The sequence below is a fragment of the Haemorhous mexicanus genome, chromosome 1, assembly GCF_027477595.1.
Source record: "Haemorhous mexicanus isolate bHaeMex1 chromosome 1, bHaeMex1.pri, whole genome shotgun sequence".
In the NCBI taxonomy this organism is placed as follows: domain Eukaryota; kingdom Metazoa; phylum Chordata; class Aves; order Passeriformes; family Fringillidae; genus Haemorhous; species Haemorhous mexicanus.
Genome location: NC_082341.1, coordinates 146,369,092 through 146,395,762, shown reverse-complemented (window position 1 = coordinate 146,395,762; position 26,671 = coordinate 146,369,092). Strand labels below are relative to the sequence as shown.

Sequence of the window (26,671 nt, the reverse complement as noted above, 5' to 3'; positions counted from 1 at the left end):
TTTGACCTACAGCACAGTTTATTTGTAAACATTTGTTACATGTGTCAATAATTTAATTGAACACAGACTTTGTACAATTCAATGTATAATATTAACAATGTCACACTAGAAGAACACAACTGTATTCAGTTACAGTTGTACTTAAAACTTCCAAAATACAAACCATTTGAAACACTGAACAAGAAAGTAAGGGAAAATCTGAGAACAAGGAAAAAGTGCAATAAATCATGATCAAAAAAACCTGAAAACAAATGTAACACTCTTAGCTGGCTCCTGAACATCTTCAGGTATATCCATCTAGCTTCAATACTACTTGGGTTGTGCCAGAGCACAAAGCCAAACTGTCTTCTTCAAGTTAAAATCTTGCTGAAACAGAAACTTAAAACAGCTTTACAATGTGTAATGCATGTGATTTTTCCCCCAGTCAATAAAACTACCTGAAGAAAGGAAATTGATTTAATTTGTCTTTATTTGCAATACAATATAAAATAGATTCTTTTGGTATGAAGATCTTTGAGATCTATTGGGTTTTATACCACATTTAAAACAAAAGTCACATAGTTTGAAGCCTCTTGACCATCCCAATCACTGTTGCTGTAATAGAGTTTCAGGAATTTCAACAGACTTCTTTGGTTACAATTTATTCAGTAAACTTCAGATATGCAGATTTGAATATTTAAGCTCCTAACCTAGTGTTGAAGCCTCTAAGTAAGAGTGGCTTGAGTTCTAACAAACTGCAACACATCTGGAATTTTCAGCACTAACTGTAAGATTTATGGGTATTAACCAACTCTGAGGAGCAGACTACTTTTATTGAGAAACTTTACTTTAGACAACCTAGTAACAAAGGGTAATATCCTTCACTTAGCAACACTGAAGAATATGCAGTGAGAACAGTAAGTTTTCATCTATTTTCAAACTTTCATACAACTTGCACTATCATCACTTTACATACTAGTATGGATAGTGCATGGCAAAATTTAATACAATACAGCAAACTAGCTCACCTACTGCAGCTCACAGTAGCACTTAAAGTAACATCTATAGCCCTGGAAGTGTAAGCCATCACTACTGCTGAATTCCTCTACAGTGCCAGGTATTGGCTTCATCTCCATGTAACAGTTCTCACAGTAAAGGTTTCCTCAGCCATTTATAGCAGATTGACATCCAATTCCTCTTCAATTCACTTTGGAGGAAACAAGGCAACTTAAAAACTACTATAGAGAGTATGTATGTCCAGTACAAAAAGTCACAGTAGTGTAAATTATCAACTTTATAGGGGTGATGTAACTGTGATATATGCAGAATGCTAAGTTCAGCTGTTGCTGGTAAAATTCCAGAACAAAACTGATACAAGAAAGCAGCACTGAGCAAACTGAAGTACTACGGATTTCCAGTTTCTTAGAGCACAAGTCCTATGCTTACACTTCAGGAATGTACATAAAGCCAGTGAAAAAGAATGGGATCTTCACAGTTGTAAATTAAGTCACTGCATTATCCTATACATTTGTACATTTGTCCTCTTCAAGATTTTGACATGCTTTTTCAATGCAGGACAGGATACAAACCCAAATGTTGCCATATTTCACCTTGCTGCTGTTCAGTACCATCTGTGTCACAGATCCTTGACCCACTGTGTATTGCAGGATAGTAATGACAGGATGATTAAGTCTCATTTTTAGTTATGACTATTTAAAACAAGGCAGTTTTAGTAAAGAAGGGAGCTAGCAGAGAAGTCTTAACAAACTACATTGCTCGTCCTCCTTGTGTGCTTGACTGAACAGACTTTTTTAAGCCAGCAAAAACTTGTTAATACCTAACATAAACAAAGTAAAGTCATGCTACATAAAGTCATCCCCTACAAAGAGAGCCAAAACATGATTTTAGATGAAAAAGCTTACTGTTAATTTTTTTCATGATTAACAGCTAATAGTTCAAGGAACACAGATTCACTGAATTTTCTGTCTTCACATCCTCTGCTGTTATCTTCCTTTGCAAACAACTGATGTGAAAAATCAAGAGCTCTGTTCTTTCAAACATTATTCAACAGGACAGAACTAGTTATCTACCTTAAACTCACTTTATGACGACAGGAATTTCCCACTGGAATCATCACCAGCTCCAAATTACAGCTGAAGTCTCCCAGTGAGATCAAACTTCAAACACTCTTGGTTTCACCCCAAGAGGAGGATGAAAACATTATCATTACAAACTCTGCAAACAGAGATAACCACCTCAGATCTTCCACAATTCCATACCTCCACCAAGTACTGACAGAGATGGAAGTGCACCACTCATCTTCAAAGTGGCATTAGGAAATCAGCAGGACATTGAGTCTGCACTAACTCAGCCTCCTCCTTCCATTGTACTGATTTGTCAAGGCCCCACAATTAGCTGAACTACAGAATTCAACAATCCTTAATGCCCCATATCCTCATGATATTTTTATTTAATCAGTTGGTATCACTGAGCTTTCAGAGGAAGAGCCAAATCTCTTACCTTTATTCAGAAAAATTTTCAGTAATACAGTACAAAACTAAACAGAATTTATGTCTGAGTAACGAACATAGAAAACTACTATTGCAATTTTGTGGTGACAGCATAGAAATTTAACAATCATCAGAAAGCCTAGAAAGGGCATGTTTAGTTATAAAAGAAAGATTGTCTCAAGATAAAAATAGTGCTGACAGCTAAAAAGCTCTCTGTTGCAGCAAGATATGCAGTAATGAGTAACAAGTTCTAGACAGTTTAAGTACTTCCCCAGTACTGCAACACAACACATTTTGTAACACTATTTTTACACGGGTTATGCTGCTGCAGCAGCATACACTTCTTAGTGGTTGGCACTAGGAATTAACCATAATAGAAGAAAGGCATTTAGTGATCAATGCACAAGAACCTCTATTTGACCTGTTCCCTAGGTGTGGTTGAAAAAAACTGAGGAAGGGGCCCATCCATTCCATTCAGATAACACACCTTCCTTGAACATGAGATTCTTGGCAGGAAGAGGAACACCCATGTCTGCAGAAATTGGCTGCAGAAGTGAACTTGAAGAGCCAGCATCATGGAGCTGATCCAACGTTGAGATTCCTTCCTAAAAGCAAAACAAAGAAAACTGTATCTTAAAACCAAAGAATATGACAGGTTAATCTAATCTGTAAATACACTTTGAGTTTCTGAAGTGTGTTACTATAATCCAGTGAACACCAAATAATTATGGAAGTAAAAACAGAACAAACAAAATGAAGTAAGTATACAGATGCCTCAGCTGCATTTTTGCATGCAAGATTTGGTTTCCAAGAAACCTTCAGGGAAGCTTGAGACTTAAAACCAAAGACCTAGAAAAAATGAATGGAAAGCTCTAAAATTTTCAGGACATCAGACTGCTATTTATCCTGTACCATGCTAAGATGGATACATGCATTTGGAGGAAATCCGAGGGGTACTATTTCCCAGAAGTTTGGTTTTCTCATCTTAAAACTCACAGCAGCACCTTTTCTTCCCTTTCAAAGGACACATCTAGAAAAGTGTATCTCAGAGATAACATCTAACACATTAAGACAGGAGCCACTTGAGACTGACAGCTGGTTTCAGGGCTTCAAACATACTGGGAATCTCTAACATTCTCATCAGGAAACAGTTTCAGGATGACACCATCCACAACACTATGTGGTTAAGTAACCTGCAAATTCATTATCTTACTGAAAACAGAGTTTTAGAGAAAAGTATTTTAAGACAGAGCACCTAAGCAGATTCCATGTTACACATGGCTTGCTTCCATGCAGAATTAGAGCAGGCTGCAGACCTGCCATTGCTCTTTGCTTACTACACAAGATCCCTATTTCCTACCTACACTCCTAAAAATCCTTCCAGAGTTTGTAGGTTTACATATTTACACTCATTGAACACTAAGTCTAGAGGATCTTAGGACAAGTACAAAAGTAACTGGCATGAAATCCACGTTAATATATTTTATTTTTTAATATGGAAACATTGATTTGAGAGGCAGATAAATTTAGCATCTCCCTGGTTTGCAGTAAATCTCTCCAACATATCCAAGCAGCCACCACATAACCAGAAGAGTAGGCTCTGTTACAACAGGAGGAGTGAAAGACAACTTTGCTGAGCAAGTGCCATAAAAAACAATTAAAATAATTACACAGTGGAAGCAACCACAGAGTTGAGTCAAGTATTAAATGAGGCTAAAAATGGGATAGGGAAGTACTTCCTTTGTCCTTCAAATAGGTCTTGAGTGCTTAATACAGTTACCATTTAAAGAAAAGGCAAATAAAACAAACCATGTGTATTTTCATACACCCAAGTAAGGCAAGGAGGAGGACAGAAAAGGATGATAGGTCAGACAGAACAGTTAACATCAGGATTATTGCTCCTTACCTGGAATGAATGAACAAAATTAAGGACCTGAAGAGACAGCTTTCTACTGGAATGTAGGAGTTTTTGAAGGCTGTAAAAACAAAAGAAAAGAAGCTATGGTCAAGGTACACAATTTTTTACCCCTTAAAGTTAAGTACCCCTGTTGTAAATTTCTCACAAATAACTCCAGTAGTATCTAACACCCTGTGACAAAAGCTTTCACACATAAAGCTTGATAAAATTGTCATCACTGAAGAGGTGCTTGACTCATCTGCTTTGAGTCCAGTCAGGTAAAAACTATTTTCCCACACCATTTACACTGAATAAAATTAAACTATGCAATTGAAAAATATTATTTTATGTAAAATAAGTAATATACTAGACTCATTGACTCATTCTTATCTAGGGCAGTCTGGTAACGTGACTTTTAATAAGTTTATTAGTGACACACTGTTAAAAGCAGGTCAACTACTATAACAAGAGCCTTAAGCCTTATTTTCAAGCAGCCTTACTTTTGATTTCCAGAACTGTGCCTTAGGGGAAAAAAAAAGCCACCAAAAAAAATCCACAAAAAGCCCCACAACCCCCTCACAAAACCAAACAGACAAACCCCAAAATCCCATTGTTGAAAGAATAATCTTTCATAAAGAAAAGCTGCAGTAAAAAGCATTAGACAGATGGATCCTAAGCCATGACTAAGCCATGATAACAACAGTAAAGAAAATTTCTATAAGAGCTAAGTGCATTTTATATCAAAGCATTGCCAGCAAGCTCTCCTCCCCCACTATAGAACAGCTAGGAGGAGGAAAAAAAGCCTGTGCTAGGCTAGGAAAGGAATATGAGTAGGAAGGCACCCCAAATTTACTCTTTTCTTGATCTGTTTACAGACAGTTTGCAACAAAGATTTAATTTTTGCCTTACAGAAACTATAAAAAAAAAACCCTAATCTTAATCTTAGCACAAGTGAAGACTAGTTGTACACATCTATGAGCCAAAAAAACCTTCCTTACACATTAGAATTAGCTACTCTATAAACATAGCTCAGTTCTGGTTTATAGTCATTGAGTTGTATCTCTTTTTGCAGAAGCTCCAGACACACCATCTGTTAAACCTGCAACTAATAAATTACAGCTCACCTTTCTTTTCTACATAATCCGTGAGTGGCAATTTTTCTGCAGACTTTCTGATTCAACTCAGAACTGAAAAGTGGAATACCAAAGCATAATTCCAGGGGAACCCATTCCAGTTCAGTTGTGGGTACTACAGAAAGAACAAGAGATAACCAAAGTGTAAGAAAAAGAAAGCAAGAAAGCTCATTCTGGGGTCAAATTTCTTAGATTTGGATCCACTAGACAGCTCATGCTTTTTAAAGACAGCTAATTTACTGAACTGCTCAAATATTTAAGGGAAACTGAAGAGGAATTTCACATTGGACTTGTCCCAGAGAATAATCAAACAATGAATTCAGATCCTTAAAAACAAGGTAATATTTAGTACAAGCCATTAGTAATGTTTTTACCTTCAAGGCTTTGCTTGGCTGCAGAATCCAGTGAGGGTTCTTCTATTACCATCTCAAATGATTCTGTGCTCCCATTTACATCAGATCCTGATGCTAGTTCAGTCTCTCCTAAAGGCAAAGTAATTCTTACATAAACATGCACATGAATAGAAGCTCAGTTACCTTTACCCAAGGTCTGTAAGGCTAGAAAACAGAAAGAAGGGATAGGAAGAAACAGAGGGCTGGACTCATATTGGACTAAAGAGTTATTTAGGGATCCTCAGCACTTAGGAAAGTTTAAGCTCTGGCATACAAAAATGTCACAATTTATTTTTTACATTTAAAAGAGTATTTCTTTCCTTTATTGACCGTTATAGTTCAGTCATGTATCAATCTGTATTTGGTATTTCTGAGCCAGTCTTAAAGAAGAATTAGGAAGTAAGCCTACTGCCAATAGATTTACACTCAAAACTAGTTCCTATCTGTATTGTATAGTATTTTGCAGAGCTACAAATCAAATTTAAGAATTTAATCCTTTGCTCAAGTGACTGTATGTAAATTTAAGGGGACACAGATAAAAAAGACAATTATTGGTAACCAACCTCTTCCATCAGAAGCATCACTCAGCTTTCTGTTAGCATGTTGACTTGAAGGATTCAACATTGTGACATAGCCACAAAAATGCTGCAAGTCCACTTTGTTTCTCAGTATTTTTAAAGCTGTATGAATGCCCATGTTCACACGAGAGAAGTCTAAGGAGGAAACAAAACACATTCCAGTGTACTTTAAAAGAGGCCTCCCCATAACCGTGTGGTTCCTCTCTAGGCCAGGGTAAGTTTTTTATTTGGATTTTTCCTGCTTGTAATGCTCCATCCTAGAGATCACATTGCTAGATATGGGATAACACCAAGCATGAAGAGGTATTTTATAGTATAGTAAGAGAGCCAAGGAGAAAGAAAAATACAAACAAAAGATAATCTCTCTCCTGCACAAACACATTCAGACAGCAAAAATGGCAAGGTTCAGCTAGCAATCAGGTGTCCAGCTCTTTCAGTGCTAGTCTTCTATGGCAGATGCAATGCAAGATACATGTCTCACAGAGCTGAAATTCTGAAGAATCAGAATACAGCATTAGAGCTTAACAAGAAATTTCAACACCGAGTTGTTCATGTCAAAACTTGAGAGATTGTAACTTCAGGGTTTCTTCCAACTTCATACTAGATGAAAAACCAGACATATCAGAGACAGCAAATGTAATAGCAACACATATTGAACCTAGTAAAAACTAAAATAAGAAGTTAGTTTTATACTTGGCCCAGACTTTTTTAAGTGGTAGCCTAAACAATTTTAGATTTTGCACCTGGAAATTCATACTTTTAAGACTGCTCTCACTTGGAGAGGTTATAGCCTCAACTATGCAAAGCTTCTCTCCTTTTCACCAAGGAGTAATGAGAACTTGTTAATTCCTGCCTTTCAAAATCAGATGAGCTAGGCAGACTTTGAAGGAATAGATTTTGCTAGCAAAGCTCTTCCTGAGGGAAAAAACACCATAGTAGGTTTCTGGTGCTAATAACCAAAGTAAGTTTGCTCAGTTTTGGCCTCACCTGCCTTACAGCTGAGAAATGCTCAATATAATATATGGAAGAATTACTTATGCAGTTGATAAATATGCTAGTTAATAATTCTTTACATCTGTGTTAGGAGATAAGAGAGGCCAGAAAACACATTCTAATTAGGTCAGAGAAGATAGAAAGGGGAAGGTCATATGTCTAAGCTCAGAATAGACTTGTCAACCATTTAAAACTTTCCATTTTCTCATATGACTCATAAGATCAACAAAATTGTTTGAAAAGGATTGTTGCAACCTTATTGCACAAAGTGATGTGCAACAGATGTGTAATGTAATGTAGAAATTACACAGAAGATGATCCATTACCTCCCTGTTGCTCAGCTTCATCAAAAGGGAAAGGTATGTGCATTGTTTCTCCCATTCCATGCATGCCATGACCCTGAACATCAAGAAATTAAATTAGGACCAGAAAAAAAATACTCATCAGCTTAGCTCAGTTTTACTTGTGCTCCCTTTTAAGGAGTAGCACCCAAGCTGATGTAACAAACCAATGGAGGTATTTATGCATTAAACATCTTGTTCAGCCGAAATAATTGAAGTACTCCACCTTTGCCCTTAAAATGCATGTGGTAAACACACTGAAGTTAAGTTTCACTGAAGAGGAATAATTTTTCTCTCCAGTTACTGGCTATAAAAGTATTCTCTAAAGGCTGAGCACTTCTGGAGCAAAAGGGACTTCCCACTCCTGCATACAGAACATTTTTCAGCAGTCACAGGCCACTTACAAGCTGGCCTTTGAGAACATGTAATTTTATGTTTGTTACAATATTAAACACCTGTTTATTTAAATGATTAATTCTGAGAGTTCAGCTGAACCAAAGAAATTGATGAGGAAACAATTTTAATTCTTCCAAATAGAAAAACCCAACTTATTCTGCTGTTTGTGATAAACAGCATGTTTTGCTCATACTTCATTGTAAGAGCTAAATACCAAGCATTCTGAAAAGCTGTATTTCTTAAATAACAGTTCATAATAAAAGTCACTGCTGTCTAAAACCCTTGTGGACCTTTCACTTTCATCCCAGTTTACTATCTCCTCTATTTTAGCTCCCAAAACTCATTATGCTTGCCCATAATAACACATACATAGTGTGAATTCAGGGCAAAACCTGTGTCTTAACCACCAATGAATCACAGCAGCACTGCCTACAAAAGTTAAATGTATTTTTCAGCTCTTGGCAAAAGTGTAGCTCTTCTACATTGCTAATATCCTCTACCACGGAACAGGTTAACTCAAAAAATTATGCAGGCTTTCATCATTATACAGAGCACTCTGTACCTGAATTAGAACAGCAGAATGAGTTAAAGCATCATTCAACATTGTGAGCACATTTGAAGTAGGAACTACTCCTGGGTCGTGACCCCAAGACGTTATTAGTAAGCGATCATAACCCTGGAAGAGAGAAATAAAGAGTGTGTGTAGTAGTAATGAATTATCTAAGCACATAAAGTGAAATATTAGAGCTAGGCATTAGCATATCATTACAACTAGGAGGTTATTATAGGTAACTGCAGCTCTACAGCGCTATACTTGTAACCAAGGACCACTCATGTTTGTATTCTTGTATTCTTCTTTGAGATCTTGAGGTTTTCCAGCCTCAAAGTTCAAATGCTATTTTGGACAGGAAGTATCTGTCACCAAATCCTATAAAAGTATGTGGCCATTGCAGCAGCCTTCTAGCAAACAGGAGATGAATAAAATCCCACATAAATTTAAAAGCAAAATATAAGCTGGATAAACTAACGCTATCAGCCAAAATAATCTATCAAGGGCAGGGTGGGGAACAGAAAGCCAAAACCACAAATAACTTCCTAGTTTCTCAGTTTTCAAGACTGAATTCCACTGCATTTCTGTAAGATTTCTAGAAATACCTTGACAGTTCCCTAAGAAAATGATGTTACAGAACAGCAGCAGGAGAGAAGCACTCATATTCCCACAGAGGAAAAAAATATGCAGACTGGGAGATAATTTAGCTCAAGAAAATCTGTCCTGTCAGCACCCTGAGATTCGAGCAGTATTTTGAAGTTTTCCAAGGCTACAACACTGAACGCTTCTTTACTAACAAAAGTGTGTAATCCATATATGTACAAGTGGTTTAAACTAATGACAAACTAGGGTTTGAATCAAGGTCATCACCAATGGCCTTACAAAATGCTTTCTGCTCTAGAAGACTTAATCCACTTAATCCTATGTGATCTTACAGTGAATCTTAGAAATACAGGTAATCTACAAAATTTTTGAAATTATAAAGGGAAGGGACACATGAAAGGTTTGAGGAATGGAAATCTACAAATCCAAGTGCTAGAGAGGACTGCTGATATAGATACACCGAAGAATGCACTCCCTCTCTGAATGTCTCCAAACCTTTCTAAAATATTTAGTTCCTCATTATCTGCAGGATGAAAAAAATCAGACAAAAACTTTAGAAGCCTCTCTGCAATTATAAAATTCAACAATACTATTTTACAAATTCCAATGTAACAGCAAGACTCAAACACTGCTAAATGCCCACAGCATTCCAAAATAAAGTCAATAGATGCAAAGATTTTTTGGTTCAGGCAAGTTTAGAAGCTGTCATGGCCACTTCCACTTCTGTATACGCTTGTCTAGTATACAGAATACCCAGCAGTGCTCCTTTGTGGTACATTTGTCTTTACTAGTATCTCAGAGACAGAATGGGAGAAGGCAGCATCTGAGATCTTTCAGGCAGAAGTTGATCACCTGGTCTGTTTTGTGGGACTCTTTGCCAAAGCACTGTATGGACGACAAAAAGTTAGGTAGATTCCAAGCTGGAATGAATTGAGGAAATCATCTCATCCGTGCAGAACCAACAATTCAAGTCACAATCTCCATGTACAGAGAATCACATGCAGCCAGGGAGATCAAGACCAGAACATGCAGGAGAGTGGAAAGGTCTTACAAGGAAGTATTACATAATGTGCTGCTTCTTCCTGCTTCCAGACACTGGTACAAGTCAGGCTATGGGGCTAGGAAGACCTTTTTTCCAAACTAATGCAACCTTCATTAAATTATTCTCTCATTAAAATTGTAGAGACAATTACAGCCAATAACTCCAAAGTCTCCAGCACAGATTTGGACAAACTGGAAGTGATCATGTTAGCCATCTTCTAAACCAGGCAGAACTGTATGTAGAAGTGATGTTTCTTGCACAATGCTAGGAAAAAAGCACAATATACTAGATCTCCATCTTTTCACACAGCTCTTCTACATTTTTCTAACACTCTCTCTGGATGGGCTAACAAACCTCAATTCTTAAGACTGCAGTGCCACATTTTACACTTAACTTGAAAGGGGTGACATTAAATATACTGGAATCACATTCTGACAAAGGGAGAGACAGAAGTAGCATTCCTTTATCAGAACTTTAAAACAAAACAAATCAAGATGCTGCATAAAACTTGCTTCTAGAAAACGAACATCATGTACAATGAATTGTACTTCTGACTTCACCTGTTTTCTCTACATAGCATACAGGATATCTTTGAAACACTTGGAAGGGAGAATAAATCCATACACAGAGTACCTGAAAAACGTCTGGGAGTTTTCGAAGACGTGTTCCTTTAGAGAGCAACAGGGAGGGTGGTCCTTGTCCAGTTATATGGTATATATACAGTTTGAACCAAACTGAACTGACTTCTGGTATTGCAGGCCCAATATGCTGAAGAGAGATTATTCACAAAATTATAATTAACTGCAGATTGCAACCATCATTCATACAGATTTAATTTAAGAAGAAACAGTTTAAAAGAAATATAAATCTAGTTTTTGAGCACTGAAATAAAAATGTATTACTCTCTACTAACTATATTCTAGGTACTTAGTCCAGTGACACAGGAGTCTTCACAGAAAGCTGACAGTAATGTATTTTCTATGAATCTAAATTCAAGAACAAAATATCTGTAACTGACTCTAACTTGAACAGAAAAACTGTAAGTAAGATAAATGGAGCAAATTTACTAAATATTCACGTTTTTCCTCAACGTAACATTTTTTTATTAGATTAATTACAGTGATATTCTACATGCTAATAATTTTGTCACTTTAAAAGGGACATCTGACAGATTTTTTCACCTGGGGTGTACAGCTGCTAATAGGTCGAATTTCATTGGTGAGTGGTGCCATGGAGACCAGCAGAGTGTAATTTTTGTTGAGAACTCTGCTGCAGGTAGCTGGATCCAAACCAAGCAAACTCTCACATCGTAACAGGTCCAAGGGAAACCCTATGTTGAAAATACAAGATTCTTAAATTATCACTTAAAATGGAACATACAAACACAAACTATGACTTCAGATTTTCCATTCTCTGCTAAGCATTAATACAGTATTTTCCACAATGAAGTTTTAAAAAATTGGGCTAATTTTAATAAATCTGAACAGAACTTTAGCAATTCTAGGTATACAGGGCTGTCTGACACTGAACTAGTTCCTCACCTAACTGAACACAGGAAATAAACACAGATATACTGAGAAAATTAACTAAGTTTTAAAAGAAAAACCTAAAAAATTGTCCCCATTAGAAGAATACATTCCTTTTCTTAGCTTGAAAAATGTTTCTTTGACAGAATAGCTGACTCTTCTATATGGCTTTCAGAAGCATGTGATTTGAAACAATCTCTTTCTCAAGTTCAGCTTGTCTTGCCTTTATTATGCTTTCATCTGCTGCTCTGGTTCTTCAGTGCAAGCCTTGGCAATCCAATCTGTCATTCAACAAGCAAACCCAGTAACAAAGGCTCAAAGGATGATGAAAAATATTTCAAATATTTTTAAACAAGTAGGATACCGACTGCTACAAGAGCAGCAAGGGCAGAAAGCTGAGTCCATGGCAGGTCAGCAAACCAACTGAAGAGGACTTCCAGATGTGCAGACAGTACCGTTATTGGGTTGATCAGGCTGCACAGCCTGCGCGCCCAGGTCTTTGTTGTGCCGCAGGAACAGGATCGTGTTCCTCAGCGTAAGGGCATGGTCGAAGTATCGCTGTGCTTCCCCCTCCCCTGTGCTCTGAACCTAAACAAGACATAAAACAAATGCAACTGGCAGGTTGTTCACATAAGGATCAATTACACCGAAGGAAAGATGAACAAATTAGCATTCTAAAGCTTTGTAACTGAGTAATAACCCTGCAGGTTATTTGCAAAGGTGATCTACAGCAACTATTAAATGAAAAGCAGGTCTTGGCCATGCTAGTGGAATGGTCAAAAAGTATACAAATACAGTATCTACAGATCAGAACCATGACTCACTCTTTAGGTAAAGTACAGAAGTGTCCAGTCATCCTGACTGGTAGGAAATGATACAGCCATTAATAGCACTTCTACATGATTCTACAGTTGTCCTTCTAGAATTATCTTTAGAAGGAAAAGTTGGCCCCTTTAACACACTTCAAGTGCTGAAAAAGCATTTTGTCAAACATGCAACAATTTACCTTTTCCAGCTCCACCAAGAAGCTGTCAAGACTCTCATCTGATAGTTTCCCAACTTCAAACATAGTGACTGCATGACTTTTCAAGTTCTGAAACAACAAAACAAAACTGCCTTCTTTGAGAACAGAATGGGCAAGTAGAAGCTGTACTAAGCAAAACGACCACTTAACAAATAATACAGAAGATTTTTTTAGTATTTATTTTTTAAATAAAGCGGTATTATATTGATGTCAAAGTAATTTAAAGCTTCACATATTTATTCTTGGCATAATACATGAAACAAGTTGAACATACTGGTGAGAGATTTCCCATCATTAAAAAGGCAGTGAGAGTAGAATCAAACAGGAAGGCGATGCGCTTTGTGTGTCCACTGGACAGGTTCAGGCTGCTCACACTGGCTGTTTCAGCTAACAGAAAACAAAAAGGAAGTAGATGATCATTATTTGTTTTATTTAAAAATAGTACTATTAATTTAATCAACTCTAATAACAAAGGGAAAAAAAAGGAAAAAGTTAGTTATCACTATACAAAGTAAACCAAAATTCCCTTATTACTACTAAACTACTGATTAGCCTAATTAAGAAGTTGGTATCTTTGTGTCAAGTTTATATCCACAATACAGATCAGTCTCATCTACAGAAAGAAGTTATTTAGCTGAAGACTCTTAAACCAAGAAGTAGACACCACCTCCCCCACTGAGTAGTCCATGTGACAAAAGGATCGACATAATCTGTGTTTCACTTGTTTCTAGACCTCTTTACAGCCTACGCCACTCTATAAATATGAAAATAATTGATCCTAAGGTATTAAAATTTACTGTTAGTGCTAACCTGGATCATCTTGACTGTTGGTATCTGTATCTGTGGCTGATGACCCAGCTTCCTGTATAGGACTTCTGTTTTCCCCACTGTCCCATGAAAGCAGCATCTTTTGAGGATCCAAAGTACTCCTATTAATGTGAATTAAAATCCACATCTATCGGTCACTGTAGCACCAGAGAAGTATCTCTGCCTTCCAGTGCTAGTAGTCCATGCACAGGCATACCCAAAACATGCCTTTCAATGTCCAAGCCCTAAATCAGTCAAGTTTAATATCCCTCAGGGTCCTGCTTCGGCTTCAGCAGAAAGGCTTACTGTGGGGCTGAAAATATCAGACTGTGAAAAGATCTTAAAAATCAAACCACCATCATGGAGCAATTCAATGGAAAAATCTAATCCATTTTGTTCTCTCAGTCTGAAAAAGCATTAAAGAAAACAGGCATAGCAGTAATTTTAAATGGCTTAGCAGATATTGAACTAAAAGCACCTCACAATTCTTAATTAATGCAACTTGGTATTTCAACTTGGAGAACTCTGTTGATTGGTATTAACTGCACTTGCCTGGGAAGTGATATAGATGCATACTTATGTTAGAGTGTCACTGAGAGAACTGCAATGAGTCCTGACAGCAAACAAGCAAACTCTATGCACATATCCACTGCCAGCAGCGCCAAGAGCCACAGCCTCTACAATAGCACACTGACAGCTGTTATTTCTGGTCCCAGGAGCCTAAAACAAATACACCTTCACCTGCTGGAAAAGTGAGCAACAGGGTACCTAAAGGTCAAAAAGCCAGCACTAAGTAACAGCACCAAATGGAGCACTCTGAATTCACAGGCTGAATTACTATTCCTCATCCTCAGATTAACATGAGGATCACCTATTCTTGTCATTATACACATTAGAAAGCCAAGTGAGACTTGTTATTCCAGAAGTCTTAGAAAGCAACCAATAGCTTTAAAAACAGATGTTCTAAGTTTTCCCTTCAATGAGAAAAATAAGCCTAAGAAAGAGTAAAGACACTTACTTCAGTCTGTTTACTGAAGGAACATTCTTCCATGATGGATGAAGATTATCCAGGTTTATTACTTGGCCTTTTTTATGAGCAAAGCCTAACCGACAATACATGGACACAGCATTCTGCAGAACACACACACACACAGAATAAGGAACTGCTCTAGGAAACCAAGGCTGCAAGACAGTGAACTTTCTGTATCCAGTTAAACAAAAGCATTGTACATACATACCTTTACTAAAGATAAGTCAATCTCTAACACGTTTGCCAGCTTAAAAATAAAAAAAGACAAGAAGCTGAGTCAGCAATACAGTAGTAACAGGGCAGGTAATCACTATTTGTGGGATTTGGCATCTTTTTATTGGTCTTATTTCTAAACCCAGCCTGTACTGGTAGAAACAATTTTGTCTGCATCAAAGATTATGAAAAAAGAGCATGAAGTCTCATAACTGTCCCACTTGAAAACATGCAGAAGAAATATGAGGCTATCTTCCACTTTGTAATTTCTTGGCTAACCTATCATTTTAGGTTAGTCATGTATGTCAGAAGACACGCAATGAGGAAAACAAATCCTGGATATATTTAATGGGTATATTTCAGATATGTATTCAGCAAGTTTTGAGAAGATCTTATGAAAACATATTTCTCATACTCAAACTATGCTTATGCAAAAGCTACATTCCTATTTTAAGCCAACATTCACTGCCAAAGAAAAAATTACTTTAACTTTTCTCACATTAGCAAAACAGACTTTGTTCCAGTTCTAACTTATATAAAAGGCTACTTTAGTCAACTCTGTATAAATTCATTCCAGCTAATGCAATTGTTTCACAGAACTAAAGGTACTCCTTCAAGACTGAAGCACTACAGAAGCTACAGGTAGCATCTTAAGCCTAGCAGTATGTGTAAACAAAATCACTGTATATCAACCAGTATCTCTCAGTATTTTTAGCAGTGTGCTTTGGGCCATTTTCAAGTATTCCTATCTCCCAGACACAGGTCAAGTTTTACTTACCTCTGCCACATTAGTATGTTCATCTATTGAAACAAATATCTTGTACAGTAGTGTTTCAAAGTAATCACCTTGTACTCTGTTCATCACAAAACCTTCGAGTGGTGGCACTGAAATAAGATTTACTGTCAAAATTACAATCTGATAACTTAGTTTATTGAACTGAAACTGTACTAAAACAAAAAAATTGGTTTACATTTTAGTTTACATGGCACCTGCAATTTTGAGAATTTCTCAGGCACAAAAAATAAAAATCTGAAGATAGCATATGAGGTATTTAAAATTCCCCCACTCATTAAGAAAGTAATGCTTATCAATATGTTTTCATAGAGAAACTAAACCCGTGCTACCTACCATCATAGCCTTGCACTTTCCAGCGCATCAACTACAGATAATTTCCAGTGTCCAGGCCATAAAATGATTTTATAATGTGGATGCAGATTAAATCACAACTGTGACTGGAGTAGGACAAAAAGGAGGTGTGGGTTTTTTTCTGAAAAAACCCACAACACCCACATACTCCAGAACTGAGACTTCCAGAGCAATTATCTAAGCAGTAAGTCTCTTGTATTTAGAGGACTTTCAATTAAATGATCTCTATACAGCAATGCCAGGTACTTTTGCATGACCAAGTTCCAAACAACTTATGCCTTTGCAGATTATAGTGAATTCAGAAACCCCTGAGACCTCTCACAGCATAACAAGCTGCTCAAAGGGCAGCCCACATGCTGCGCTAGTCTAAGCTCCCACACAGTCCCCAGGCACAGTCTGTGACTAATTGAGGTGACAATACCCATGAATAATAGAACTGGTATCTATTAAACCTTACATCTGTCTGGAAAGAAGTCAAAAACCCAAGTATGTTTGGTAAGGTAACTACCATTCTCTATGCTATTCTTCCTTTTCATTACAAACTTTTGGAGACTACTTATTAATTCTATTAATTCATGCCATGACTCCCATAAAAGAATCTCATCTTACCTAAATACCCATTCAGTACAACCTAAGAATTCAAATTGAAATAAATCCTATATACAATAAAAACAATGTTTTAATAGGATTGAAAACATGTGAAGAGTTTCACAGCTCAAAGGTTTTGTTTGGGCACAAACATGTATACAGACAAGCAGTTTCCAAGACAGAATTACAGAACAATTGAAAGGAAACTGAGAAAACATAGGTATAATAACATGAACTATTTACTTACCTGCAATACAGCTGTCATCAGATATTGGTACATCAAGGTAAATAAATCCTTTGTTATACAAACCTTTTTAAATAAAAGGACAGTATTTTAGGAAAAAAGCACTTTTCAAAATACTGAAGATAGAAAGCAGACTTCCCCACCAGCAAATTCTGATTTTAAAGTAATTTTTCCTAACAGCCCCCCAGTAGAATATTTCTTTGCAATGCACAGATCAATAAACCACATCTAATACCAACCAGGTGTCACCTGAAACTAGAGTTCCTCACTTGCAGCCTGATGCAGCACACTTGGAACTCTGTAAGTTCTTCCAGGACAGTGCAGCAAAATGACCATAGATTAAAGAAGTTCAATTTAAAAAGCATAAGCAAATCCCTGCCTAAATGTTAACTTAGTTTTCAGCACCATCACTGTATTGTCACGAAGTGGGGTTTTTATCTTCAATTGGCTTTGCCAGCTGAGGATGCTGACTTCGTTTGGCTACTCAGGCCAGAAGTCACACACCTGGTAGCAAGGATACAAACTAAAACACATCAATTCTGGTGGTCCTTACACATCCTTGCCACACATTGTGCTGTTAACACAACTGCAAAAGGAAATTCTGGTGCATTTCAGCACAGAGAATCAGCAAAGTTGCACCAGATATAGACAGACACTGCATACAAGGACAATACAGTCAACATTTAAACTGCACTTTCCCAGCTTGAAACTGATTTGAACACTAAGCATCTCAACTGAGTTCTGCAGAGAAGCCAGGAAGAAGTTATTAAGAAAAGGGAAAAAAATACAGTATGGTTATCTTTAAAGTCTAAGTTTTGCAACAGCTATCATAGAATTATAGAATGTGCTGAGTTGGAAAGGACTCATCATGATCATGGAGTCCAACTCCTGACCCTGCACAGCACACCCCAAGAATCACACCATGTGCCTGAAAGCATTATTTAAATACTTATTGAACATTAGCGATACTTTAATGGCAAGGCATAAAGCTGAACTACATAGCATAAATAAGCCAAACTGATTGTCAGTGGCTGCTTTGGTGTTACCCAAGATCAGTGTACCTACACTCTACTCATTACAGTGGCAGTGAAGAGACCCAGAGCCCGCTGATGAAGTACTACTGAACACCTGAAGTGGAACTGTCAGGATGTTTTATACACAGAGAGATCAGCCATAGTGTGTGCCTACACAACTATAGTGTATTTAGTTAATTTATCATCCTCAATCAGATCTTAAAGAAAATGCCAGCACTAACCCATCAACTCACTTGCTTTACAAAATGATGTGTATCAACAAAGCAGCTTTAATGGGTCAGGATGACATCACAAGTCATCAGCTTGCTGAGCTGTGGTCTACATTGCCTCTCCTTTAGATTCAGCTCTTACGATTGATCCATCCTTATCTATACACCTGAAATGGATTGGTGGCATTGTAGTTTGGACTCAGCAGTCCTCTTTGCTGAGAAAATATGATCTTTCTCACAGCCCCATTACATTAATTGTATGTACATTATTTTTCCATATATTAGATCTTTCTAAACCTACTAAATCTGAGCTGTAACACTCTCCAAAAACAACGGGCCATTTATAAAGAAAGATAATGAAGTGGTTTTGGAATTAAAATTTTATTAAGCCTTATACTGTTTCAGATCCCCTCAAGAGTATAAATTTCACCTACCTCACTTTTGCAATTGTTTTATTCTGCTCAGTAACAGACAATGGAATTCTGCCTCGATTTCTCATTAAAAACTGCAGTGCGCAGGTTTGAGTGCTTGCAGTAAGCCAAGCCATTATAGAAAAGACTTTTCAAGGAGGAGTTTGTCAGTGATTTTTTACTGCCTAATATGATTTGTCTATACCTATTACTTGTTAGACTGAAATGGGAAGCCAATAACAGCTGCAGACTTCTGTGAAACAAGACAGATTCATTTTATGGTATTAAAATAGTAGAAAAATCTAAAAAACTTTCCTTTGAAAAGCAAGGAGTGCACTTTAATTAATCAGGATTACCAATTCTGACATTTTTAATTTTACTTTCTCTTGTTCTCATCTACATTCTCTTCCCCCACAATCTTTACTGACAGCTTCTAATGAAAGAATTTGTTGACTCAAACAATAACAGAGCTGCTAATTGTTCACCATTAAACCATTTACTAGATCTAGACTGCAGTCTGTACAAGCTTTTGAATATTTTCATCCAACTCTCCTTTATGTCTCAGCTGTTTACATCACCTTTATTCCTATTTTCCAGACACTACTAGAATTTACAAAGCAACATCTAAAATCAGAAATGTTCATTAAAACTTACTGTGAACAACATTGAAGTCTAAAGAACCAGCAAGTTGAGGACCTGAATCAATTATCTTATCAATAGCAGACTTCTCTGATGTAGTACAAATCTAGGTTAAAAAACATCATATTAGTTTCCTGTGGAAATGAGTCTATGCAACTTAATGCCACTCAAAAAACTCCCAAACACTTAAGCCTCAAATCAGTCACAAGTAATGTAAGAGTATAGGGAGTAACCCACATTCCTAGCCAAAATATTTACACTGAAGAATTTACTGCAGTTCCTGTTCAAAGTCTCTACATTTTTTAGCTTGTTCCCACACAAAATTATGCATGCTCTAGGAAAGGAAATTAATTGCACAAGAATTTGGCAAGTGAACTCCACAGTATAAAAGATTTACTCTTTAAAACTTCCAAACAGTGTTCAGACACACAACTAGAATCATTCTAGAAAAAGGCCCATTACAATATCAAAGTAATTGGCTTCAAATTAACCACCCAGGGCTGCTGAGATGTCCGAATATGAGTAGCCTAAGATATTTCAAAAAAGAAATTCCATCACTGCTTTAAATATGTTCTAATCTAAACAAAAAACTTCTAGAGAATAAATCCAGATCAAATGACTGCAAAAAACCACCTGTGAGAAATGAAAGCAGAAAGATGATGAAACAGTAACTCATCTCACAAGCTTTTTATGCGCAATGAAAAACTAAGCAGACACAAAGAACAGAAACAAAGAAAATATGTATCAAATCCACTGCCATTCGATACTAATTACAGTGACATTAAAGATTCAGTCAAAGCTGACCTGTCAGGGCCTCAACATGAAATTTAAGAAAACATACTATGTTGCTTGTTCCCTACAAATCATAGGATCATGCACATAAGTTACCACAGACTGGCTGATACAAAATCACCTCTACACTGTACATAGGGCAGAAAGTACAAAGGGGAGAGAGGGCAGAACACATAAAAAAGGATCACTAGTTCCATTAGTTACAATCTCTAAGATACTCATAAGAGAGTTGCTGCAAATTTGTAACACAATCTTTGTGAATTTCACATGAAAGCAAGCCCCTGCTTTCAGGTACTATCAGTATTCACCCAGATTTAGAGATGCAATCCCTACTACACTACCTTGATGTCATCCTCAGTGATGTACCCAGCCTGCACGACCCACCATGCTTCTATAGCGATCTCCACTGGCTTCACAGGCAACAGATCATGGGCAGTTTTCCTTCTGAAAAATTTCTGCAGTGGTACAGTCCATTTGAGATAGTAATAAAGAGCACTTCACATGCACAGACATTTATTTACCTTTACAAAAACTGTTCTGTATAAACATCCATTTTTCAGTACAATATATTTACAGACTGGAGACACACATGCTATTAGCACTGTCATTTAGCAAAAGTTTCTCTCTTCTCTTAGATCACATGGAAATAGAAAGGAAAAAAAAATATTTCTATCTGATATTGTTAAATCTTCCCATAAGCTCATCCATATTGGAGGCATTGCTAATTAAAATCCACATTATTCCATCATAGTAGGATTACGTCCAAATTTAAACTATTTGTGACATTTCTAATTTGAAGAGGTAAGAGAGCACAAGCATAGAAACAGGTTATTTTAAAGAAGTTCAGTGATTTCACAAAACACATTTTAGGAACATATTTAATTTACTTTAAGGAACAAAGTACAACATTCTCAATAAGCACAGAGCTAAAAAAAATACAGTGAATGTCAATCCATGAAAGAAAAAACTGGAGGATACTGTTATTTATAGAGCTAAATAGCTTCTCTTTCATTGCACAGTCATTATTTTTGATTCACTATCAGCTGCATATTTTGGTAAACTCACTTTCAGTTAAAGGACTATGAAGCTACTGCAAGAGCACTTCTGAGGTCCCTGAAGAAAGGAAGGAACTGTTGAAAACTAAAGGCTCTACTTCTATCAACCATTAAGAGTGCTTTCCATGTGTCCTGTTCATATCCAAGGATGTCTGTGCACTCATTACATTGTCTTAGAGAAAAACACACTGCAAGAATTCACACCTCAATGGATCACTGCTCCAAAATAAACCCTGATCTCAATGGCACACATAGAAACATGGAATAATTCTTTCAGAACCAGTAGCATTGTTCCCTGCTTATAGTGGCCAGGAGACATTAGTTATCTGGTACCATAAAGTACAGCCCCAAAACTATAAGATTAAAAAAAATTAAGAAGTAGTAATTAATACCTTTTCCTTTACTATACTTTAATTTTAAACCAAAAAGCTCTTCATTAACTTGAGGAAACATAATAAAATTAACAATACACTAAATCACATTCAATTAGCCACACTATTAAACTGACCAGGGCCATAAAATTATTCCATTTTTCATTTCCTATGGAATAATATGGGGTAAAGGGACAGAAGGGTAAAGGAAAGGAAGGAAAATTAAAGACAAACTTACTTTTGAAGACCTGCATTGGTTCATTAGATCAATATACTGGTTTCTTCCTATGCCAAGAAGTCTTAGACCTGAAAAATAAGTAAGGTTTTATCTATCTTATGACAGGTTTAAGCTGAAGATATATTAAACATTTTTCAAAGAATCAGACCTTCTTCTTAAATAACCTTTTTATTTACTCTTATCCAAAATAAAAGGACAGTTATAGGAGCTAAATTCATTCCATAGTCCATCCCCATTCTTGCACAGTGTACAGGTTAAGGGAAAAAAAAAAGAAATACCCTATCACTCAAGCCACAGGGTAGCAGGTAATAACTCAATTCCTTTCCTCCTATACTCCTATCAACAACTTCAGATTAATAGTGATAGTTTTTCTTCCCTTTAACAAAGCCCATGCCATGCACTGGATTAGAACTCTAAGAACTAGAGACACAAAAGGTCACTTAATCCATCTAACTGAAAATATCCTTCTAAAACTAAAACCAACTGTTTCCAAAAGCTGCAGGCTACTTCTCACCTGACTACACACTATCCTTAAAAATAACTTTATGAATGCATACCAAAGGCAAGGAATTATGTGTTAACTATAGAAAACATTTCAGTGGCAGGTTAATAACATCCCTGTGCCATCAGTTTACATTTTGGTCTGTAAGACTTCTGAGTAGGCTATTGATCTTTCTCTGTTCTCCTCCACCAGTTTCAAGGTTTTTGCTTTCCTAAGCTCCTCATCCCATACCCAGCTGTAATAGATAAAACATCTGGCACATTCAGAGTGTCATTAACGACCAGATCCTCTTGCCTCTCTTTTCTGGTACATCATCCCTCAATCCACATTGATGCCAATTCAGGAGTGTCAGCAGCCTCACAGTGTCCTGCAAAAGCCTTCAGCCCAACGCATGCCAAGAAAAGCACACTAGGAAAGGACCAGCAGCTCAGTTTGCTGATATACATCAACAGGAAATGCAGGAAAGCAGGAATGGACAAGCAAGGACACAGGCAAGGCTTTTTACCATGCTGATCTGCATTCAAACCAGCCCAATTCCAGTCCTGCCTGTACTGACAGACCTCTATATGAAGGGCACACGCTTAATATCACTATTTAAATGTTTTTACACCTTCATTCACATGCTCATATTTAAGCAAACTATTCAGCCCACAAATCCATCTTCAGAAGCTCCTTATTTCTAACTCACTGAAAGCAGTAATTGATCTGGGTAATACTTACAGTCAGCAGCAGTGAAGTTGGGTAAAGAATCATAGCTTTTTTCACTGTTCATTATATCCTTAAAAAGAAAATAAAACTTCTAAGTTGCAAGAATAAAGTCACAGTTTCAGAGAAGCAGGTCCAAAATTCTGCCTGTCATTTTTACTTTAAGAATGAAATAAAATTTAAACAGATCTATTAAAGTCAGTTACCTTATCAAACATGACAATTATCTGATTAATCATTACACAGTAAATTGAATACATAAAATGTGAGACTTCTGTTTAATGTAAGCTTTGCAAAGAAAAAGTTGGCTGAAAGACTAACAAAATCCTCTATTTCTCTTCACAAAAACAAACCAGCACACAGAATTGCCAACAGTAATAACAGAATAAACAAACAACTAATCCATTATGTCTGCAATCATTATATACAAAATCAAATAAAAGCACTTCAAATATCCAACAAAAATAAAAGGTTGCCAGAGTGCTGACAGAAAACAGAACCATCCTTGTTCTCATAAAAAGAGATCTGCTTCAGGCTTCTCAAAAAGTTTCCAATACGGTTCAAATGAGGTATTTCTTTAACAGTTTTAAGTGAAGACTCACAAATCTCAAACATCAAAAGAGAGAAAGTCTGGTCTCAGAGTGAGTCCCATCCCAGCTCCATATGACAAAAGTCCAGCTCTTGAAAGGCTAATAGGGCAGAAGGGAAAACACTGCAGGTAAAAGCAGTTCTCTACAAACTTTCCTTACTGTTTCTTTACTTCTTGGCAGGCCTACACGAAACCAAAAAAAAACTACCTGTCACTGCCTCATATGCGTTACCTTCAGATGGAGAACAACACCCTCCCAGCACAGTTCTGCACTCACCTCCATTATCCCTGTGTAATAGGAAAACGGTGTTACCCTCAGACCTTTCACCATGATGTCAGACAAATGATACGGGTACAACATGAGATGATCTCGACTGTATTTCAACAGATCTTCATAATATTTACGTTCATCTTTCTTGACATGCTTAACTACAAGGGGAGAAAAAGTTACAATGTTCTTTGATGCTCAACTTTTTTTAAAAGTGTTACAACAAAGGGTTAAAAATAGCATAATGGCAATTGACAGAAAACTACAAGCAAAATAAAGCAGTGGTGCAAGGATTTCTACAAATGATACAAGTAGCCTCAGAGACTTTAAGAAGCAGATTTATCTAAAAGGTCACCAGGGAAGTGGCCCATTGAGATAGAACTCATGCAGCTTGTAGAAAATTATCTTTTAATTATTGAAATTATTATGCTTTGGGAAGAAAAATGGATTCAGTCAACATGAACTAAATTGAAAGTCTGCAAACAAGTCAAAGCCAAAAGCTCCTGTGAATCAGGATAACTGTCTGCATCTAACCTAATGACAGGTTTAACTAGCCAAACACTCTTAATTTCTTGGAAAATGGCAGCAGAACTACAGCAGGAATTCAGTTCCACCTGCCAACTCCGCAACCTTCAAGAGTGCTTTGCTAGAGAAGTTGTCAAATGGACTCAAAAGTCAGGATTTTTCATGCTTTTATTATTTAAAAGCATTTATTTTCAAGGAATGAAGGACCTTTGAACTGGATTTGCTCTTGCAGTTTTACAGCAGAGACAAAAGACAAGCTTCCAGACAGAAGAATGGGGCAGGACTCAGAAGTTACTTTGCTTCTTTACTCACCTAAGTTATTCCGGTACCGCAGCTGATTGCGGATGCTGTAGAGCACGACTTGCCTCTCATATTCTCTCTGAGAGTTTCCAAGACCCTTGAAAACATAAAGGCCTTTTAACTGACTTGCACAACCCCCCACCTTGCACTAAAACCACTGGAAAGTGTCTTTGGAGGAAACATATGCAGGCAGTCGCCATTGCTCAGGGAGTCCCCCAGTTCAACATAAGAGTATCTTTAGCCTCTCTATGAGTTCAAAAACACCTTTAAATAGGTCTTTACACAGATGCATATGTAAGCAATTTTTAGATTATTTTTTCCTAGTACCACTCTAATAAAAAGGGAGCATCTGATTTTCAAATCAGGCATGATGCATCAAACATTTGATAAAGCTGAATGCTTTATCAAACTTGATAAAGCATTCAGCGTCATTCAGCCTTGAGAAATTACCCAGAATTAGTATAGCACAAACAAGCACGGTGAATGATGTGAAGCTTTATTTACTGCACCTAAGAAACTTTTAACACAAAAAAAAAAAAAAAGTGAAACAGCTCAAGTTGCATCTTTGCGGAAGTTAAACGATCAAATGATCCTAGGTCACAAGATTGAGGAACAAGCACAGCACATTACTCGACTATCAGGAAAGAAGATAAAAAGAGAACTTTGGTTCATGCTTCAGATGCCTTATTTCAAGAACTCTCCCCTGAATATTTCCCATATTACTCTTCTACTCTGCATCTGCAACAAGTGATCTGAGTTGTCTGATTTTTCTCTTACTTCTCCTGATTCCCTCATTGAAGCTTATATTAAAAGAGATCCTTTGACAAAAAGGTACTTTACTGCACATACGGGATAAACAAGAAAGCTGCACACAAACTGCAGAATCAGGATTTAGAAAAGCAACACCTGGTATCAGAGACAGGGTCTGGAATTGATTAAATATCCAAAGAGGGAGACAAGTGTTTGCTCAAAGGACAAAAATATTAAGGACTATACTAACAATAAAGCAGACAAGACAGTATTCCAGAAGGTACATTAAAGTAAATAATGCAATAAATACTGGCATATTTTCTCTCCTGAATCACAAAGCCAACAATATGGCACTCAGCTGGACAGGTAAAGAAAAATCATCATTTATTCTCCTCTTACTGCTCCTGGAATCTCAAACTCAAGAAATTGCATTACTCGTGGCCTGCAGCAACTACTCATCCTCTCCACCCTTCCTCTGTGCCAGAGCAGGAACTGTTAACAGCGTCTGCTTTAAAGCAGTATAAGACTTTGGAACAAGAACCCCCTCTTAACTCGAAACAATACCTCCTCTTTGCTATCAGAGGCCCATTAAATCCAGGCAATCAAACTTTCATGAGGTTTTCTTTTCCATGAGCCACTTGCAGCAAACAATTCTCTGCCTACTGAAACACGGGGCTGCACAAGCCTCCGAAGGTACCTGTCCCGGTCCGGCTGCCGCCACTCGGGGGTGGCATTAGGGACACCCGACCCAGCTGTCTGACACCTGCACAAGCCGAGCGAGGACCCCACATCTCCCTCTGGCCACTGGGAGCCCAAGGCACCCCGATTTACCCCTCTCCTCACTGCGGCCACACACACACACACACACACACTCTCCGCTTCTCACACAGAGCACACCCTGTGGTCTCATCCCTTTCTCCCCACAGACACCTCGCACACACTCAGAGCCCCCTTTCCCCACAGAGGGGCCGCGCACACCCCATACCCCCCCCCCGTCCCCACAGAGAGCCCCGCACCCCCCGCGGGCCCGGCAAGGCCGAGTGCCCCGTGTGCCCCCGCCGCTTCCCCGGGCCGGCAGCCGGGCAGCCCGCACCTGCCTGACGCTGGCGGGCAGCCGGGCCCAGGGGTAGTTGTGGCGGATGTGGAACTCCACGTCGATGTTCATGGCGAGCAGGCCGGGCCGCGGGCCCCACCGCCGGGAGGCGCTCCGGCCCGGGAAGGAGCCGCTCCAGCCCCGGGAAGGAGCCGCTGCGGCCGGGGCCGCCCTGCGCTGCCCTGCCCTGCCCTCCGC

At 37.7% G+C, this 26,671-nt stretch overlaps 1 protein-coding gene across 1 annotated transcript; it reads right to left on the bottom strand.

Moving 5' to 3' along the window:
* On the bottom strand, positions 1-26,671 carry FAM91A1 (family with sequence similarity 91 member A1). Its single transcript, XM_059866501.1, has 24 exons — positions 26,474-26,671; positions 24,643-24,727; positions 23,815-23,966; positions 22,964-23,021; positions 21,742-21,809; positions 20,419-20,532; positions 19,301-19,391; positions 16,997-17,059; positions 15,793-15,899; positions 15,010-15,048; positions 14,790-14,902; positions 13,775-13,893; positions 13,239-13,351; positions 12,947-13,033; positions 12,396-12,528; positions 11,596-11,744; positions 11,048-11,182; positions 8,782-8,895; positions 7,809-7,881; positions 6,475-6,624; positions 5,894-6,001; positions 5,511-5,634; positions 4,396-4,465; positions 1-3,094 (listed from the first exon to the last, which is right to left on the bottom strand). The coding sequence occupies exons 1-24, from the start codon at positions 26,543-26,545 to the stop codon at positions 2,918-2,920; spliced, it is 2,514 nt and encodes an 837-aa protein (XP_059722484.1). The 5' UTR covers positions 26,546-26,671; the 3' UTR covers positions 1-2,917.

Bases quoted from the DNA above. Each gene is read 5' to 3' on its own strand.
- FAM91A1 (XM_059866501.1), bottom strand. From the start codon at position 26,545: ATGAACATCGACGTGGAGTTCCACATCCGCCACAACTACCCCTGGGCC. The intron at 21,810-22,963 runs GTAAGTATTACC...CTTATTTTTCAG, and splicing joins CAACTTCACTGCTGCTGACT to GTCTAAGACTTCTTGGCATA. The intron at 19,392-20,418 runs GTAGTGTAGTAG...TTTTTAACCTAG, and splicing joins TCACTGAGGATGACATCAAG to ATTTGTACTACATCAGAGAA.